The sequence below is a fragment of the Dipodomys spectabilis genome, unplaced genomic scaffold, assembly GCF_019054845.1.
Source record: "Dipodomys spectabilis isolate Male_0828 unplaced genomic scaffold, ASM1905484v1 ptg000163l, whole genome shotgun sequence".
Taxonomy (NCBI): domain Eukaryota; kingdom Metazoa; phylum Chordata; class Mammalia; order Rodentia; family Heteromyidae; genus Dipodomys; species Dipodomys spectabilis.
Window position 1 is genome coordinate 19,061,759 of NW_024870840.1, and position 16,887 is coordinate 19,078,645.

Below are 16,887 nucleotides of genomic sequence, written 5' to 3' on the forward strand. Positions count from 1 at the left end.
AAGGACACAGCTGGGAAGGGAAGCAGGAGACTTGGACCTCTGGCTTTGTGTTTGCTGGTTTGTTATCTTCCTTGCTGGGAAAGGAACGGAGAGCTTTGCACTTGCTAGGTGGACCCTACTACACCCCTAAGCCACGTCCCCAGCCATGCCATCGACTTTGGACTTTAACCCCATTCTCCCATTCAGGGATGCACATCACGGGGAAAGACACAAAAGCAAAAGCAACCGTTTCTTGACAAGCCTGGAGTTTACAGGAACTTGACACTTGCCATGCCCGGTTGCTTCCCAGAAAAGCAGTCAACTTGAACCCAGTTTCACAATGATATCTGTTCCCAAGCCACAGGCTTGTACGCTGGACAGTAGCCTGACTGCTAACTGCTGAGCTGCTGTCACCTCTGGCTCTGTGTGGCCCAGACATTTCTCCCAGCTTCCAGCTAGACCAGAGGCGCCCAAAGAGGTGAGTCTACCGGTGGCCTTCTTCCTGGAGGCCTGGAGGACGGTGGTGGGCAGAGGGGAGAAGAAGGGCTGCCTCCTGCATCTCTCAAGTACGAGGTGGTCAGGGATGGGCTCTGGGTGCCTAGCTCATGAAAAATGAGCAATTTTCAGGATAACCAGGTTTCAAATCCCAGGCAGTTGGGAGCTTCATGGACTGGGGGGGGGAGGGGGAGGGGATCTCTGGCTCTCCTTATATGCAAACCAAGCAGGAACTGTGCTAGTTCCGATGTGGTTCTTGAGCGAAGCAGTCATTTGGGGTTCATTTCTGATCTGATTGGAGAATCCTTTCTTTTGGATGGATCATTTTTTAAGATCCTATAATTTTACAACTATGAATTTAATTTTGTAATTGTGAAAAAAATTCACAAGGTAGGTACTTTAACAGTAGCTAAGCTAGGCATTTTGGATAGTGAAAGAGAGTTCTGGCAGAGGTTAGAGTTCTTGAAATCTCTGAGTCGGTAAAGGCTACAGACAAGCTTCAAACGCACAAATCAGTATACTGTATGGAAGCAAATGCCTGTCTGTTCTGTAGGGAGAAACAGCATCCAGTCCCAGCTGGACCGCCAGCCGTTTGGAGCATGGAGGAAAGCAGGGGTGCCTTTCTGGACATTGCAACATCATCTCCAGTTTGTGAAGGTGTGTTCGCCCTGCACATATCCCCTCTCCTCCCCTCCCCAACACGTCTCCCCCCTTTCCCTCTACCCGTGGTGCCAGCTAACTACTAATGGGAAGAACAGAATCAGCCATGTCTTTGTAGAAGGAACAGAAGAAAATGGGGTAGATATTGAAAGAAAAAAATCTCAGGAGTGGCTGTGGTGATCTTGGGAACAGAGAGCTTATCTAGTAAGAATGAGGCCCTGGTTTCTATCTTTAGGAACACACAGGCAGATATGTTAATCACATCTGAACATTTCCCTTGGATTCTAAAATGTCACTCTGTTCTTCTACCACTTTAGCCCTTCCTCCATTGCTTGCTCTTTTTCTCTTCTACCTGATTTTTTTAAAATTTATCTTACTTATGTGGTACAGAGGAATTGAACCCAGGCTCTCATGCATGCTAGGCAAGTATGCTACCACTAAGCCACATTCCCAGCCCTCTACCTGATTTCTGACTGTTAGCTACCCCAGGGCTTTGTTTACTTGTACTGTGTTTTACCTCTATTATTACTCTTCCCCTAGGATTCTCACTTAATCAGTGGCATCTGTCTGTCTGTCTATCATCTATCTACTGTCTATCTTGTCTGCAGCAGCAGTTTGAACTCAGGGCCTTACATTTGCTAGGCTGGTGCTCTAGCACGTGAGTCATACCTCCACCTCTATTATGCTTCAGTTTATTTTTTAGCTAGGGTATCTTGCATTTTCCCACAGTCAATCTAATTTAAAGTGAAGATCTCCCTAACTCTGTTTCTTTAGTAGCTAGGATTACAAATGTGTGTCACTACATCCAATCCCAACCCATGGCATTCTGGTGACTGCCAACATCAATTTCCCAGTAGAAGGAAACTCATCTATCCACTCTTCTACCTCACATAGATGGCTAACAAACCTCTCAAACTTAACCCCTAACTGAACCATTACACCCTATACCACACATACCCAGCCAACAATCTTCCCATCCCTCTCACATTAGTGCAATTGTTCATGACCCAGGTTGGAAGCTGTGTCTGACTCTGCCCTCATACCCCACTTGCACTGGGAAAAATCTATGGGTTCCCATGTCCCCCACTCTCCTTATTCTTATAACCTTGTCCAAGCTACCACCTGACCTGGCTCAACTGACTGTAATACCTTCCTGATGATTCCCTGGCTTCTTCTCTGGCAAAGCAAGACATTATAGAAATGCATGTGTTGGTCTCTGCCGCTAGTGGCTTCCAGGAAGCTTGTAAAGTCTTCAGAGAGGACTACCTGGAGGCTCTTTTTATCTAAGATCTGGTCTTTGACCCAGTTACCAGTACAGAGATCCCAAGACCTTGGCAATTTTCTGAACCATCTGACATCCTGGGCTGTGTGAGCGAAGTGGCTCCTGGCTGGCTCTCGGATGGGCGCTGGTCATTTAGAGGCCAGCCCATGGTTAGACACATGGAACCTTCAGCTCCATCCCTCTTTCCCTGGGTAAGGAGTGAGGGACAGACAGCGTATTCATAATTGGTCATGCTGACAAAATACAGCTCCCCTTAAAGATCCCTGAATTTCAGGGTTTGGAGAGTTTTCAGGTTGCTTGCTAAACACCAGGAGATCTCTAGAGGGTGGGACACAGGGAGAGAAAGGGGTCTGGGGAAGACCTCTGTTCCTTCCCCTCCACAGTCCCTGCCTATGTGCCACTTCATCTGGATTTTTTTTTTTTGTGGGGGGGGGAGGGGGGGGGGGGGGACAGTCAGTATTGAAGCTTGGACTTGGGGCCTGGGTGCTGTCCCTGAACCTTTTCAGCTCAAGGCTGGCCCTCTACCACTTTGAGCCACAGCTTTGCTTCCAATTTCCTGGAGTTAATTGGAGATAAGAGTCTCAGGTGAAGTGGTGCTGTGGCTCAAGCGGGTAGCATGCTTGCCTTGAGCTGAAGAGCACAAAGACAGCGCCCAAGTCCAGAGTTCAAGCCCCATGACCGACAAAAATAAATAAATAAATTAATTAATTAAATTAAATTTCTATGAGGCATTTAGGCCAGGCGCCGGTGGCTCACGCCTGTAATCCTAGCTACTCAGGAGCTGAGATCTGAGGATCACGGTTCAAAGCCAGCCTGAGCAAGGAAAGTCCATGAGACTCTTATCTCCAATAAACCACTAGAAAACCAGAAGTGGTGCTGTGGCTCAAGCGGTAGAGTGCTCACTTTGAGCTGAAGAGCTGAGGGATAGCGCCCAAGCCCAGAGTTCAAGCCCCAGGACCGACAAAAAATAAGAGTCTCAGGGAACTTTTTTGCCTGGGTTGGTTTCCAACCACGATCCTCAGATCTCAGCTTTCTGAATAGCTAGGATTACAGGCGTGAGCTACCAGCGCCTGGTGGCTTTTATCTGTATCTTTGCAAATCCCATTCTAACAAATGAGTATACTAAGTGTTCCCTGAATTCCCTGAGGTGCTCTCATAAATCTATCAAACCTGACAGTGGAGTGATAGAAATCCCCATTTGTAGTCTGTTGGTGAGAAGTTTTGGGGACTTAGGACTGGCATCTAAAGTAGGGCTAGACTTGTGGGACTGAGCTCTTAGCCCATGAGAACCAACTATCTCTGAGTATTTATTTTCAGAATTGAGTTGAATTGGAGGACTCCCCCTTGGTGTCCACTGAAGAACATTAGGAGAACTTCAACCACAGATTGTTCTAGAAGAGTGCCATAGCGACTCACAGAGAAAAAAACAACAACAAATGTTTGTTTTTCTGCTGCATAAACCTATAGTCTATTTTCTAGCTAGAATCATCATTCTTACGCATGAGTAAGAGCAGGCTTGTGGTTGACTACATCATGTCTGTTATTAGTCAGTTTTCTGTTTTTAGTAACATAATCTCACAGGCCGAGCAAGTTTTAAAAAAGTTATCTTGTGGGGGTGGGAGAGAGCTCATGACTCATGCCTGTAATCCTAGTCACTCAGGAGGTTAAGATCAAGGTTCAAAGTCAGCCTGGGCAGGAAAGATGTGAGACTCATTGCCAAAAAGCCAGAAATGGAGCTGTGGGTCAAGTGATAGAGCACCAGCCTTGAGCAAAAAAGCTCAGAGACAGTGCCCTAAAGTCCAGCCCTGGGGGGGTGAGGTTATCTTGGTTTATCTTGATTTTATGGGTCTGAAGGTCCAAGGCCAAGGGGCTACATCTGACAATGTGTTTCTTGCTGGCAATCACAAGGCAATACAGGATGTCACACGGCAAGAGAAAAGGAGCATATATACGTGTTTTCTGGTCTCTGTTCTTATAAAGCTACCTGGGTTCACTCTTGGAGTCCATAATAACCTAACCACCTCCCAGAGTTCCCACTTCTCACAGCTGCCTGTAGATGGTCAATCTTCAGTAATTACTTCAAGGTGGGATTGGATATTGATCGAACGGAGGATCCAGAAGTCAGTATCCTCTTTGATTTAGGTCACGTCTTTAGGATTATACTATATAAAATAAAATCTTTTCTTATCTATAAGTACTTAAACTACCTTTCTTTTTCCAAAAAATTATCTTTATATATGTGTTTTTTGTTTATCGGTCCTTTTCTCTCTTTTAAGTTTGTATTTAAAACAACTTTGATAAAATTTCTGAATTTAGACAAAATTACTTTTTCACCCAATAATTTCTAGCAGTCGTCTTCTTCTTCTTTCCTCCTCCTCCTCCTCCTCCTCCTCCTCCTCCTCCTCCTCCTCCTCCTCCTCCTCCTCCTCCTCCTCCTCCTCCTCCTCCTCCTCCTCCTCTCCTCCTCCTCCTCCTCCTCCTCCTCCTCCTCCTCCTCTCCTCCTCCTCCTCCTCCTCCTCCTCTTCCTTCCTTCCTTCCTTCCTTCCTTTCCTCCTCCTCCTCCTCCTCCTCCTCCTCCTGCTCCTCCTCCTCCTCCTCCTCTTCTTCTTCTTCTTCTTTTTTTGGTGCTGGTCCTGAGGCTTGAATTCAGAACCTAGGCAATGTCCAGGAGCTTTTTTCCTAAAAGCAGGCACACTAACACTTGAGCCACAGCTCTACTTCTGGCTTTTTGGTGGATAACTGGCAATAAGAATCTCATTGACTTTCCTGCCTGGGCTGGCTTTGAACCATGATCCTCAGATCTGAGTCTCCTGAGTAGCTAAGATTACAGGTGTGACCACTGGTGCCTGGCTTAGTAGTCTTATCCTTAATGAAGAGCTAGGAAGAAAGCAACTTAAAACTATTTCTTTTAATATAATAATTTACAAACAGCATTATGTTTTTAATAGACCCAAATACGTTATAAAAGAAGGTTGAAACCCAGATGCCCCACCACAGATGAACGGATCCAAAAACTGTGGTATCTATACACAATGGAATATTATGCAGCCATTAGAAATGACAAAATAATGGCATTTTCAGGGAAATGGATGGAGCTAGAAGGAATCATGTTGAGCGAGGTAAGCCAAGAGCAGAGACAAACGGTACATGGTCTCCCTGATAAGTGGATGCTAAATCCAAAACGTTAGGTGATACGACAAAATTAACAGGACTTAAGAAACAAAGAACTCCCACTCATCTGGTCAAACCACTACTAAATATCCCCATGCTGCTGATCACATGTATGGTGTATAGTGTACACCGTTATATGTTATAGACTGTGATAGACAATTTGCTCCAGGAAAGTTAGAATGAACTTGTGACTTTAAATGAGCATCATTATTCCGCAATACTGTGAAATTTGGGAAATTATGTAATCACTTAACCACAATTTAAAAAAAAAAAAAGAACCTGGGGAAGGTAGGGAGGGAAGGGATGGTAGGGGGAAAACAATGGAGGGAGTAACAATGCTCAATAGGAAGTGTACTCATTACCTTGCTCATGTAACTGTAACCCCCTGTATAGTATCTTTACAATAAAAAATTTTTTAAAAAAAAGGAAAAAAAAGAAGGTTGAGCCCAAATTACACTTTAGACAAATGAAACAGATTACCATCATTTGTTTAAATAAGCAAACTTTAGAATCCCTTTTATAAATCTTTGAGGTGGTCTCAGTGGCTACTTGAGTTAAATGACATCTTGTCTGTTTTTTTAGTGTGAGGCTGGGAACTCAATACCTGACACTTAAGCTCATTGGGTAGTGCTCTATCAACTGAGCCATGCCTCCAGCCCTGATATCTTTCTTTTCTTCAGTCCAGATCTTGAAAGTTAACTTTTTTTTTTTTTTGGTCCATCGTGGGGCCTGAACTCTGGGCCTGAGCACTGTCCCTCAGCTCTTCAGCTCAAAGCTAGAGTTCTGCCACTTGAGCCACAGCACCACTTCCAATTTTCTGAGTGGTTTATTGGAGATAAACCACTTTCCTGCCTGGGCTGGCTTTGAACCACAATCTTCAGATCTCAGCCTCCTGAGTAGTTAGGATTACAGGTGTGAGCCTCCAGTGCCCGGCTCTTTATTGTTCTTTTTTTTTTTTTTTTTTCTGAACTCTGGGCCTGGGCACTGTTCCTCAGCTCTTCAGCTCAAGGCTAGCACTCTACTACTTGAGCCACAGTGCCACTTCTGGCTTTTTCTGCTTATGTGGCACTGAGGAATTGAACCCAGGGCCTCATGAATGCAAGGTAAGCACTCTACCTCTGAGCTACCTTCCCAGCCCGAAAGTTAACTCTTAAATGAGGCAACAAACACTCAAAAAGTAGATGCCTAAACAGACCCAATAACCTAACCCCTCTGTAATTTCAGTCAAAGAGTCATTTCATGGCACACACATATGCACATAAATGTTTTAAGTGAGTGTGCCAAAAATATCAATTTTGGCAAACACATGATGAGCTAAGAAAAATGTAAAGGTTAAATGACCATAGGTAGCTTGTCATTTATTTTTCTGGAAGTCATGGACAGATTAAGCTTTGCCCCACATTGTTTTAAACAAAATCACATACCCAGAAAAAAATTTCATTAACTTAGAGTGTATTAAATCATTTATTTTTCCAGAGATTGATAATAGACTAGTCAGTTAGAACTTATTTTAGGGGACACCAGAGTTAGTACTTTTGAATTTTTAAAATAAATTATAATAGGTCTTTTTAAATCTCTTTTTGTTTTGTTTTGTTGTTGTTAAAACACTCCTTTCCTATAATTGCTAACAAAGTAGCTAACAAAAGGTAGAAGCTAGAAGTAGTTTAAATGAGTTCAAATGGTTTAAGAAATAACTGATGTAGGCCTAAAGAGGAAACAGAAAGGAAGAACCCCCAAAATAAATGTCATTTTTGCAGCCCCTCATCTAGGACAAGCCTGCTGTAAGTGACTTATGCTCAGAGAGCTGATTGTATTTTTAGATTGCCAAAGTTGTAACTGGAGTTTTGGGCTAGAGGTCCCATTCTGGGGTTCCAATAGATCAGGTTTGGTTATACATGATTGTAAAGCAAAATGAAGTTTGTATCTCGATTGTCCCCTTAAAACTCCAATTCTTTTTAACATGAACCCAAAGAGAGAATTGTCAAGGATGTGGGCAATATCAATATTGCCCATCAAGACATAATGTCTGCTTATAAGAAAAAGAGAAGAAAGATAGACACCTATGCAATCATTCAAACAGTTAAAAACAGACCACACCTTCAATCATGCTGGTCCTGGCAGACAAGGCCCGCCCACCCTGCTCTTACCACATCCTGGTGAGAAGGTGTCCCGCCTCCCCAGAGGCCAACCTCTTTTCTTCAGCTGCCAGCCTCCTGCTCCCTCTTTACATAGAAAACAAAAGCACTTAAGACAGAACAGACTGAGTGGACGACTTGGTCTTTAAAAGCGGTAAGAATTTTCTTTGTTGAAACTTATCATATTTAGCCTTTTAAAATTACCCTGGAGAAGACTGAATGGATTCCCACAAACCTTAGATAGTTAACTTTAAGGGGACGTTTAGGTTTGTGCCTTTTAAAACCTTAACTTTTAACCTTGATTTTTTTTTTTTTAAATCATAGTTATAAAAAAGAGAGGTCTTTCATTACAGTCATAGTTGCCCGGCATAGATTGTACTTACAAGCAATCCTGGCTATTTCTTCCAAGGGGAAATTTTCTGCTCTGCACAGGCAAGATAGAGAGATAGTACAATACCCAGACAGGGGTGAGGGTCCATCTCATACACCAGGCTCAGTGCTCTACCACCACTGCCATTCACGGTGAAAAGCAGGCTGGGGTTTGGCCCAGATGAACTGTAGGATAAATGTTCCCTTCAAACGGGTACATTTAATCACTGTTTTATTAACTGGGTCCAGAGATTCAAAGTTGGCCTGCTCTTTGAACTTGGGTTGCCCATGTCTGGCCAACCCTTCAAACCAAGGATGATTTCAGCTTCATTCCCTTGAAGACCTGTATCTATCCTTGAGATAAGTCTTATTTTATTTTTCCTTTTAAACACATTTTGTGCCAAGAGCAATCATTTCCCATCTCCTTCTCCCACCCTACTCCTCCTATCCCACTCCCTCGAACCTTCCAAGATAACTTTAAGATATCTTCTGTTCCCAGAACACACTAATTAATTTGGCCAAGTGGGCTAGGTCTGAGGGAGAACTGTTCCCTGCCTTAAAAAAATAAAACAAAACAAAAACAACTAAAAGTTGCAGCTTATGAGGGAGTGTAAGGCTTAAAGCAAAGAAAATAGTGCTTATATGTTTCTAATCAAGCCAGCCACTGATACAATGTTGGTCTGGGAATTCCTGGCTGCTGTTTCCTGTTCCTTATTTTCCCTGATCTGCCCTGGGCAGTGTGAGCAACTGCTTTTATTTGGTTTGTAGTCTACTGGAGCCCAGTGCAGAAGCTCAGTCCCAAACAATAATATCTTGTAATGTCTTGTAACATTATAAGTCACAAAATCAAACATACTATGATTATGTCCTTGGGAATATAATTTGCATGGCTGCTTTATCCTGTCAAAATGAACTTTCAATCATTATAGTCAATTTGCTCACCACAGCAAATGATAAGAAACAATCCAAATCACATCAAACGATAGAAGAAAGATAAATCAACTATAATATATTCACATGATTAAATACTATGTGATAATTATGTAGAATTATTAATTTAATAACAATTATATAGTATTTGTTTATAGTAATACCTATTACTATATAATAGTAATTACATACAATTCTTATATTGTATTTAATTATGTAAATATATTACTATTATGTAGATATGTAATGCATTATATAACATTATTGTATATATTAGACACACATATATATTTAGTGCCGGTAATGGGGTTAAATTCAATGTCTGGGTGCTGTCCTTGAGCTTTTTTACTCAAAGCTCTACCACTTTGGCCACAGCTCTACTACTCTCCTTTTGATGGTTAATTGGAGATAAGAGTCTCCTGCCCTGGCTGGCTTCAAGCTTCAATTTTCAGATCTCAGCCTTCTGAGTAGCTGGGACTACAGGTGGCTCCCAGCCAACTACAATAGCTTTTAAAACTGAAAACTCCCACTCCATAGATGAACTTCACAGACCTTACATGGAGTGAAAGAAGTCAACCAGATGGCTTTGTTTGTGTGAAGTTGAATAAGCCAACTAAGCAATGGTGTGTGATTATCATTATTCTAACAGCAATTACCAGTCAGAGTGTGGTTACCTTTGGAGTGGAATATTATTAGTGGGAGGAGTAGATCTTGATCTAGGTGGCAATTCTCTAGTGTACAGAAAATTAATCTTCCTTATTTTGCTTCCCAAGGTTTCAGCTACCCATGATCAAGAATATTAAGTGGGACATTACAGAAACAATTGATAAGCCTTAAACTGTATACAGTTTTGTGCCTGATGAATCTTGTGCTTTCTGTCCTGCTCAAGACCTGTACCACCCCTTTAAGGCCCAGTGTTTCCATGTAGACTATGCTATCTACCCATCAGTCACTTGGTATAACACAGTATATACTGGGCTAGGTCTCAGCCACCCTGGGAATGTTGGGGGTGGGGCTACTGCATCTGCTTTTTTACAATCACTTTTAGCCAAATATAATCCTTATGCCAAAGTGGCATCTTTTTCCATCTTCCAATGTAGATATTAAAATCTGTTGAGCTGAGTACTTTATTGTATGTACTTATTGTAAGTTAGACCTCAAACTAATATTTAAAAACAACAGCTGAGCTGGGTTCCGGTGGCACATGCCTGTAATCCTAGCTGCTCAGGAGGCTGAGATCTGAGAATCTTGGTGCTAAGCCAACCTGTGCAGGAAAGTCTGCACTCCTACTAGGGCTCAGGTCCTGAGTTCAAGCCCCATGACCAACAAAAATAAATAAATAAAAATTAAAACAAACAGCTGGCAAACAGCCTGCCATGTGTTTTATTATGTTTTCAATTTTGCATAATCTGTATGATTGAATTTCACAAGGTATATGACATATGTCATAATTTTGTTTTCTACATTTCTAACCAGAAGACCATTTAACTCGTGGGGACATGGATTTGGTGCTGGATCAACTGCCTGCCACTGAGGTAGTGAGAGATTTGGAGGCTGGCATTGATATGCAAAGGTAACCCATGGCTTGGCCCCCAGGGAGAGGGCTGGGTCTCTGAAGGCTGCAGGTGTCTTTGGAGTTAGGAGTGGCTGCTTCAGTAGCACTGGCTGCCAGATACTACTTGCTTTTCACTGGCTCTATTATAGTCTCCCTAGGGAGAGAAAAAAATATCCCACCAGCTTAACTAAATATTTTTGAAAGCATGTTAAGATTTACTCAGGGGCTGGGAAGGTGGCTCAGTGGTAGAGCGCTTGCCTTGCATGCATGAGGTCCTGGGTTCAATTCCTCAGCACCACATAAGCAGAAAAAAAAAAAGCCAGAAGTGGTGCTGTGGCTCAAGTGGTAGAGCACTAGCCTTGAGCTGAAGAGCTGAGGGACAGTGGCCAGGCCCAGAGTTCAGGCCCATGACCGGACCCCCCCCCAAAAAAAAAAAAATTTACTCAGAACTTCATGAACGGGAATTACCCCTCATCTGGGTCCCATGAAAGGGACCCACAAAGGAAGCCCATTAGTATTGATGGATTTAATGTATTAAAAGCTAATTCTGTGTTTAGCTATATCTCATCACCACCAAACACAGCATGGGCAAGCAATTGGGTGAACTGTCTGTGCAGAGTTTCATAGAACTAGATTTTGATTTCATTCTAAGACGGGCAATGTGGCTGCCCAAGGAAGGAGGGTCTGGGGTACATATGAGATATTTGGTTTAATTAAGAAACATGTAGCCAGGCACTGGTGGATCATGTCTATAATCCTAGCTACTCAGGAGGCTGAGAGCTGAGGATGGTGGTCTGAAGCCAACCTAGGGAGGAAAGTCTTTGAGACTCTTATCTCCAATGAACCACCAGAAAACTGGAAGTGGCTGTGAAATGTGCTCAAAGTGGTCGAGTATTAGCCTTGGGCAAACAAACAAACAAACAAACAAACAAAAAAGCTCAGGGAGAGTGCCCAGGCCCTGAGTTCAAGCATTTGAGGATATTGGTATCCATGGGGGTCCTAGAACTATGGGTACAGAGGCACAGCTTCAGGAAGGGATCTGGGTATCAGCTGACATCCGAGCTCTTCTGGTCCCACATGGTCCCTTGGGAGAATCCTCTTTCCTTTTTGGGCTTCACAGGTCCCTCGGCTAGAAAGTGAAGAATGAGACTGGGCACCACTGTTGTCACTGGCCTCCTCCACTCATCTGAAGGAAATGTGAGCGTGGCACTTGACAGAAGATGCCAGAAGGAGCCGCCTTGCCACTTCCTGTTGCTGCTCTTGGGGCTTTCAGTCTTCTTCACTCTGCCCTGCCAAATGCAAGGGAGAAGGGGCCAGAACCCCTCATCCCAATTTTTTTCCATGCAGGACCAATCCTATCTGCTAAGGGGCCAAGTAAAGCGAGGAGGATGCTCTCACTCCTCTCCACACAGAGGAATGAGGGCATGCCCATAGAAGCTAACATCAAGTTGGTCCACATGAGTGATCTTGTCTACAATCAGGCTTCCTCTGCCCTCTGACTCACCTCTACATAGAGGTCTCCTACTCCTGCCAATCATCTGACCTCTACCCTTACTCTTCCCAGATCTCTCCCTTCATCCCTCCCATATTCCTTCTCTTGAGTAGGATCCCGGCATTTCCCTGCACACAGGCCCAGAGCTCTTGTTCCTCTAAGCACTGACAGAAATGTCCCTAGGGAAGAATGTGCCTGCCCCACCTATTTGGTCAAGGCTGCTGTTACTCTCACTAGGCTGTTCAGAGTCCCCTGTATCTCTTTCTTGTCTTCATGAGATCAGTGGCTTCCTGCAAAGGTTAGGCCTCTCAATGACACCCTGGAACTTTCAGACCGGCTCCATAGGGAGATGCAGAAGGGGTTTGTCACCAGAGGATGGACTAAGGGGTTCCCTCAGCTTCCAAGTTTCTATGAAAAATCACAGATCCTTGAGCTCCACACATGAAGAAAATTTCAGGAGCCCAGCTCTGGTGGCTCACACCTATACTCCTAGCTACTCAGGAGGCTGAGATCTGAGGATTGAAGTTGGAAGCCAGTCTGGAAGCCAGCCCTGGCAGGCTTAGCTTCAATAAACTACTAAAAAGTCAAAGGTGGTGCTGTGTCTTGAGTGATAGAGTGCTAACCTTGAACAAAATAGATCATGGACCACTGTCCCTGAGTTCCAGCCCCAGGGTTCCCCCCCCTCATACACACACACACACACACACACACACACACACACACACACACACACACACACACACACACACATGCTTTACCCTATCGATCCTGCCTCAGACTCAAAGTTAGTAAAGGTAGAACATGCTGAAGCCACAGGTTAGATGCAGAGTCAGGCTTTTCCCTCATCTTTATTTCCCTCATCCACAGAGAGGAAGAAGATGAGGGCCCCATGGGTGAAGAGGAGATGCTACAAGATGAAGAAGGTCTGTCAGCTAGAGAACAAACATTTTTGGAAGAGTTCCCCAGATGGAAACAGGATCAAAAAAGAGTCATTAGAAAGCTCCTCAGACTTGCAGATGAGATTGACGCAAACCACCAGAGAGCCACCAAGACCAAAGTGATTTCTAACTCCACCGCCATCATCTCTGGGGTCATGAGCATCCTAGGTTTAGCCCTTGCCCCAGCAACAGCAGGAGGGAGTCTGATGCTCACAGCTGCTGGCCAAGGCTTGGGGACCATAGCTGGGATCACCAATATAGTGAGTGATGTGTTAAAAAATTCTCGAAATAAAAAAGCCCAAGCTCAAGCCAACAGCCTCATGGCCTCTGAAGACAAGGAGTTCCAGCAGGCTGGCGGAGGGAAGACATCCTATGTTACAGCTCTGGGTAAGATTGTCTACGCTTGTGGGAATGCCGTGGACAACATCAAGAGGAATGCCCAAGCCTATCGCCTTGCGCGAACCCGCCCGCACTTGGCCACTGCCGCCAAGCAACTCCTGAAAACTGGCCAAGTCTCAGCCAAAAGCAGCAGACAGGTGCAAAAGGCCTTTGAGGGAACAGTCTTGGCCATGAAAAAAGGTGCACTCATGTCGGGAGGGGTGATGGCTGTCATCTTCCTATACCAGGACTCGGTGGCTCTCGCAGATGATTTGAAGCAACTGAAGGAGGGAACAAGGGCAGAGCTTGCCAAAGAGTTCTGGGACAAGGCTCAGGAGCTGGAGGAGCTAGTGGCAGAATGGACCTACTACTATGAGAGGTTACAGAAGAAGGTAAAGACTGGATTCAAGATGAGGGGGCTTTTTACTGGGACCTGTGGGAGTCAAGGTGGACCAGACAGAGCAGTGTGTGTGTGTGTGTGTGTGTGTGTGTGTGTGTGTGTGTGATATGGATATTGTAGGGATGGTCCTCAGGATGTAGTCTATGGTGGCCGAGGAGATCCAAATAGTATCAAGTATCCCTTAGCGAAGAGGAGGTCAGTACTGGTCATGCCTTCTTAAAATTTTTTGTTGTTGTTGTTGTTGGTCATGGGGCTTGAACTCTGGGCCTGGACGCTGTCCCTGAGCTCTTCAGCTCAAGGTGAGCCTGCTACCACTTGAGCCACAGCGCTACTTCCTAAAAAAATTTTTTTTAATCCCTGAAGGTTTTTTAAAAACCCTTCTACTGGGAAGGGGGTCTTTCTGATTTTACAGAGACACTGAGAATCCTGGACTTGATGGATTGTGTCCTATCAGACTCCCATGTAGAAACACTAAGCCCCAATGTGCCTGGTTTGGAGAGGGGCCTTCAGCCTAGGGGAGGGCCTAGGGTGGTGATCCTATCCTAATTGGTGGGACTGCTGTCCTTAAAAGATGAGAAGGCTGGGCACTGGTAACTCACACTTATAATCCTAGCTACTCAAAAGTCTGAGATCTGAGGATAACAGTTTGAAGCCAGCCCACGCAGGACAGTCTGTGAGACTCATCTCCAATAAACCACCAAAAAAAACCAGAAGTAGAGGTACAGCTCAAATGGTAGAGTACCAGCCTTGAGTGACAAAGCTAATGCACAGTGGCCAGACCCTAAGTTCAACCCCCAACACTGGCACACATAAAAAAAAAATTGACACCTAATAATTGCATTGCGTTTTATTTTTTTCCTGCAGAAACTCAAGAAAGAAAGCTTCTGAGCTCCTGTCTGGAAGGAACCATGGAGAGTCCTCAGCCTATATCCAGATGTGGGCAAGCAGAATTCCTGGGTACAGAAGGGCTGAAGGCACGCTAAGGCTCAGGACTTCTGGGCTAGGTAAAAAGCAACCAAAGTAGGAGCCAAATGCTGGCGGAGGAGGTGCCCAGAGACCTGCCATTTGGGAGGTCCAAGAGAGTTCCTTGGTCTTGAGAGGAACCATTTCCACCAAGAGGGCACTGCCAAGCCGGCTAGTGAAGCTCCTTCACCCCTCTGCTACTACTGACACTGTGCCCATGTTCCCAGTCCCTCGCCTGCCCTACCACTGGTCCACTTTAGACAGGTCTTGTGTCCTGCCAGCCTGTAAAATGAGGGGCAGGAGAGGTCCTGGGGAAAGGTCAGCTCTGTGTCAGGTCATCTCTCCATCCCTACCTTGCAGCTACTGGCTCAGAGCCAGATGCACACACAAAGGATGTCACTGGAACCTGCTCAACCAGATTCCATCCAGAAGGAGAGAGGCCCAGGATCCACTCTTGTACCCTAAGTTCTTAGTGTTCTTTCAGGACCTTACACCTTGTTGGTGGATTTCTCCTGGATGCTTGGTTCAGCTCTCTTAATTATATTTTTGCATACCTTTACTAGAGCTTGAACTCAGTGTCTAGTGTTTTTGTTTTGTTTTTTTCTCAAGGCTGGCACTCTGTGACTTGACCCATGCTTTCTAGATCCTTTGTGTGTGTGTGTGTGTGTGTGTGTGTGTGTGTGTATGGAGATGGGAGGGAAAAACTGGAAGAGAGCAAGGGGAAGGGGTTAAGGGGTAACACTGTCCAAAAATAGACGTACTCATTTCCTGATTTATGTCACTGTAACCCCTCTGTATATCACCTTTATAACATGCATATAAATTGCATAAAGAAGATTTACCTTTAAAAAAAAAAACAGAAAAAATCCTTTGGTGTGTGAATACCTGTCACATCCTGAATAATTATCATCCAGTACTAATACCTGGCACCAAGTAGTCACACAGCTCTGGGCTTTGGTTGGTGGAATGGCTGAGAGAATGGGAGGGATGAGTGGGGCTCTGAGAGTCACCTGTGATACTCACTGGCCGAATCCTACGACTGAGTTTTGGTTTCCTTGGCCATGCAAGAAGGATAACCAGAGGTCAAATCCAGGACTCCATGTGGGCCATGACTTACAGGGCCTGTCTATAAGAAATGCATCCTGGGGGTACCCATGAAGGAAATCTAAATCCTTGCTAGGCCACTGAGGCCATACCAAAGTAGGTGGGAGAGGAACTTTCCTCCTACCACCCCTCCCTGGTGCCTCTTCCCAACTCACGGCCCAGCCAGCTGTCTGCATTCTGCCTTCCCACCTTCCTCTCCCACTCTTCCTCTCCTGGCCTCTTTCAGGTGTGCCCTCCTACTCTCTCCCCACCAGTTAAATATCTATACTACTTGCTGAGAAACCCCATAAACTAACCCAAGCTATAAAACCTTTGCTCCGTCCTGCCCAGAGAACTGGGTACACTATACATACCCTCGGTCTAGCTGCCCACCCACAAATTTTTTCCTTAACAATGTCCTAATAAACCTATTCAGGGCCACCCACCCCATCAGGCTCCCGGCCCCTACTTTGTGTCCCCAAGATTATTCATGGTGCTCTGAAGGAATGTGGACCATGCCACCATGGTGCCATCATCAGTCTGAGATGTAATTTTACTTTGGAAAGGTAAGGAATGGCACCCACTCATTTCCCATGGGGAAAGCTCTACCACTTGAGCCACACCTCTACGACTGGCTTTTCACTGCTAACTGGAGATAAGAATCTCATGCATTTGTCCATCTGGGCTAGCTTTGAACTATGATCCTCAGATCTCATTCTTCTGAGTTGCTAGGATAACAGGCGTGATCTACCAGTGCCCCGCTTCCTTTTTTTTTTTTTTAATTAGTACAAATAACTTGCATGCACATCTTTACCCATATTTCTCTGAGTACCTGCCACTTGTTTGTGTATGAGTGAATGTCTAGAAGTGGTCTGCTGAGCTCCAAGCACGTGTGTGGTTAATCTGAGGAACATCCCCTCCAAGGTCTGTCACGTGACATTTCCAAAGAGGAAGGGTCTGCTCGGGCACAGCCTGCTCTTTCTCACCAATACTTCATTTTTTTGCTTTCTCCAGGTCAAGCAGCTAGGTCTAAATTTGCATTTTTTGGTGGGGGGG

At 44.7% G+C, this 16,887-nt stretch overlaps 1 protein-coding gene across 9 annotated transcripts; it reads left to right on the forward strand.

Moving 5' to 3' along the window:
- The first annotated feature begins 243 nt into the window (after window positions 1–243).
- Window positions 244–15,319, forward strand: LOC122119287 (apolipoprotein L6-like). Of its 9 annotated transcripts, none has more exons than XM_042693350.1 (5): window positions 244–457; window positions 1,028–1,131; window positions 10,502–10,595; window positions 12,937–13,777; window positions 14,650–15,319. In XM_042693350.1, the coding sequence occupies exons 2-5, from the start codon at window positions 1,074–1,076 to the stop codon at window positions 14,671–14,673; spliced, it is 1,017 nt and encodes a 338-aa protein (XP_042549284.1). In that variant the 5' UTR covers window positions 244–457; window positions 1,028–1,073; the 3' UTR covers window positions 14,674–15,319. The 9 variants fall into 9 exon arrangements, with proteins under 9 accessions (XP_042549284.1, XP_042549282.1, XP_042549283.1 ...); XM_042693348.1 differs by having other exon boundaries at window positions 246–457; window positions 10,499–10,595; XM_042693349.1 differs by lacking the exon at window positions 244–457 and adding an exon at window positions 466–545 and having other exon boundaries at window positions 10,499–10,595.
- The last annotated feature ends 1,568 nt before the right edge of the window (window positions 15,320–16,887 follow it).

Excerpts from the sequence above, each read along its gene's own strand:
- LOC122119287 (XM_042693348.1), top strand. The coding sequence starts at position 1,074 with ATGGAGGAAAGCAGGGGTGCCTTTCTGGACATTGCAACATCATCTCCA. Across the intron at positions 1,132-10,498 it reads ATCATCTCCAGTTTGTGAAG|AAGACCATTTAACTCGTGGG; the intron begins GTGTGTTCGCCC and ends ATTTCTAACCAG. Across the intron at positions 13,778-14,649 it reads ATGAGAGGTTACAGAAGAAG|AAACTCAAGAAAGAAAGCTT; the intron begins GTAAAGACTGGA and ends TTTTTCCTGCAG.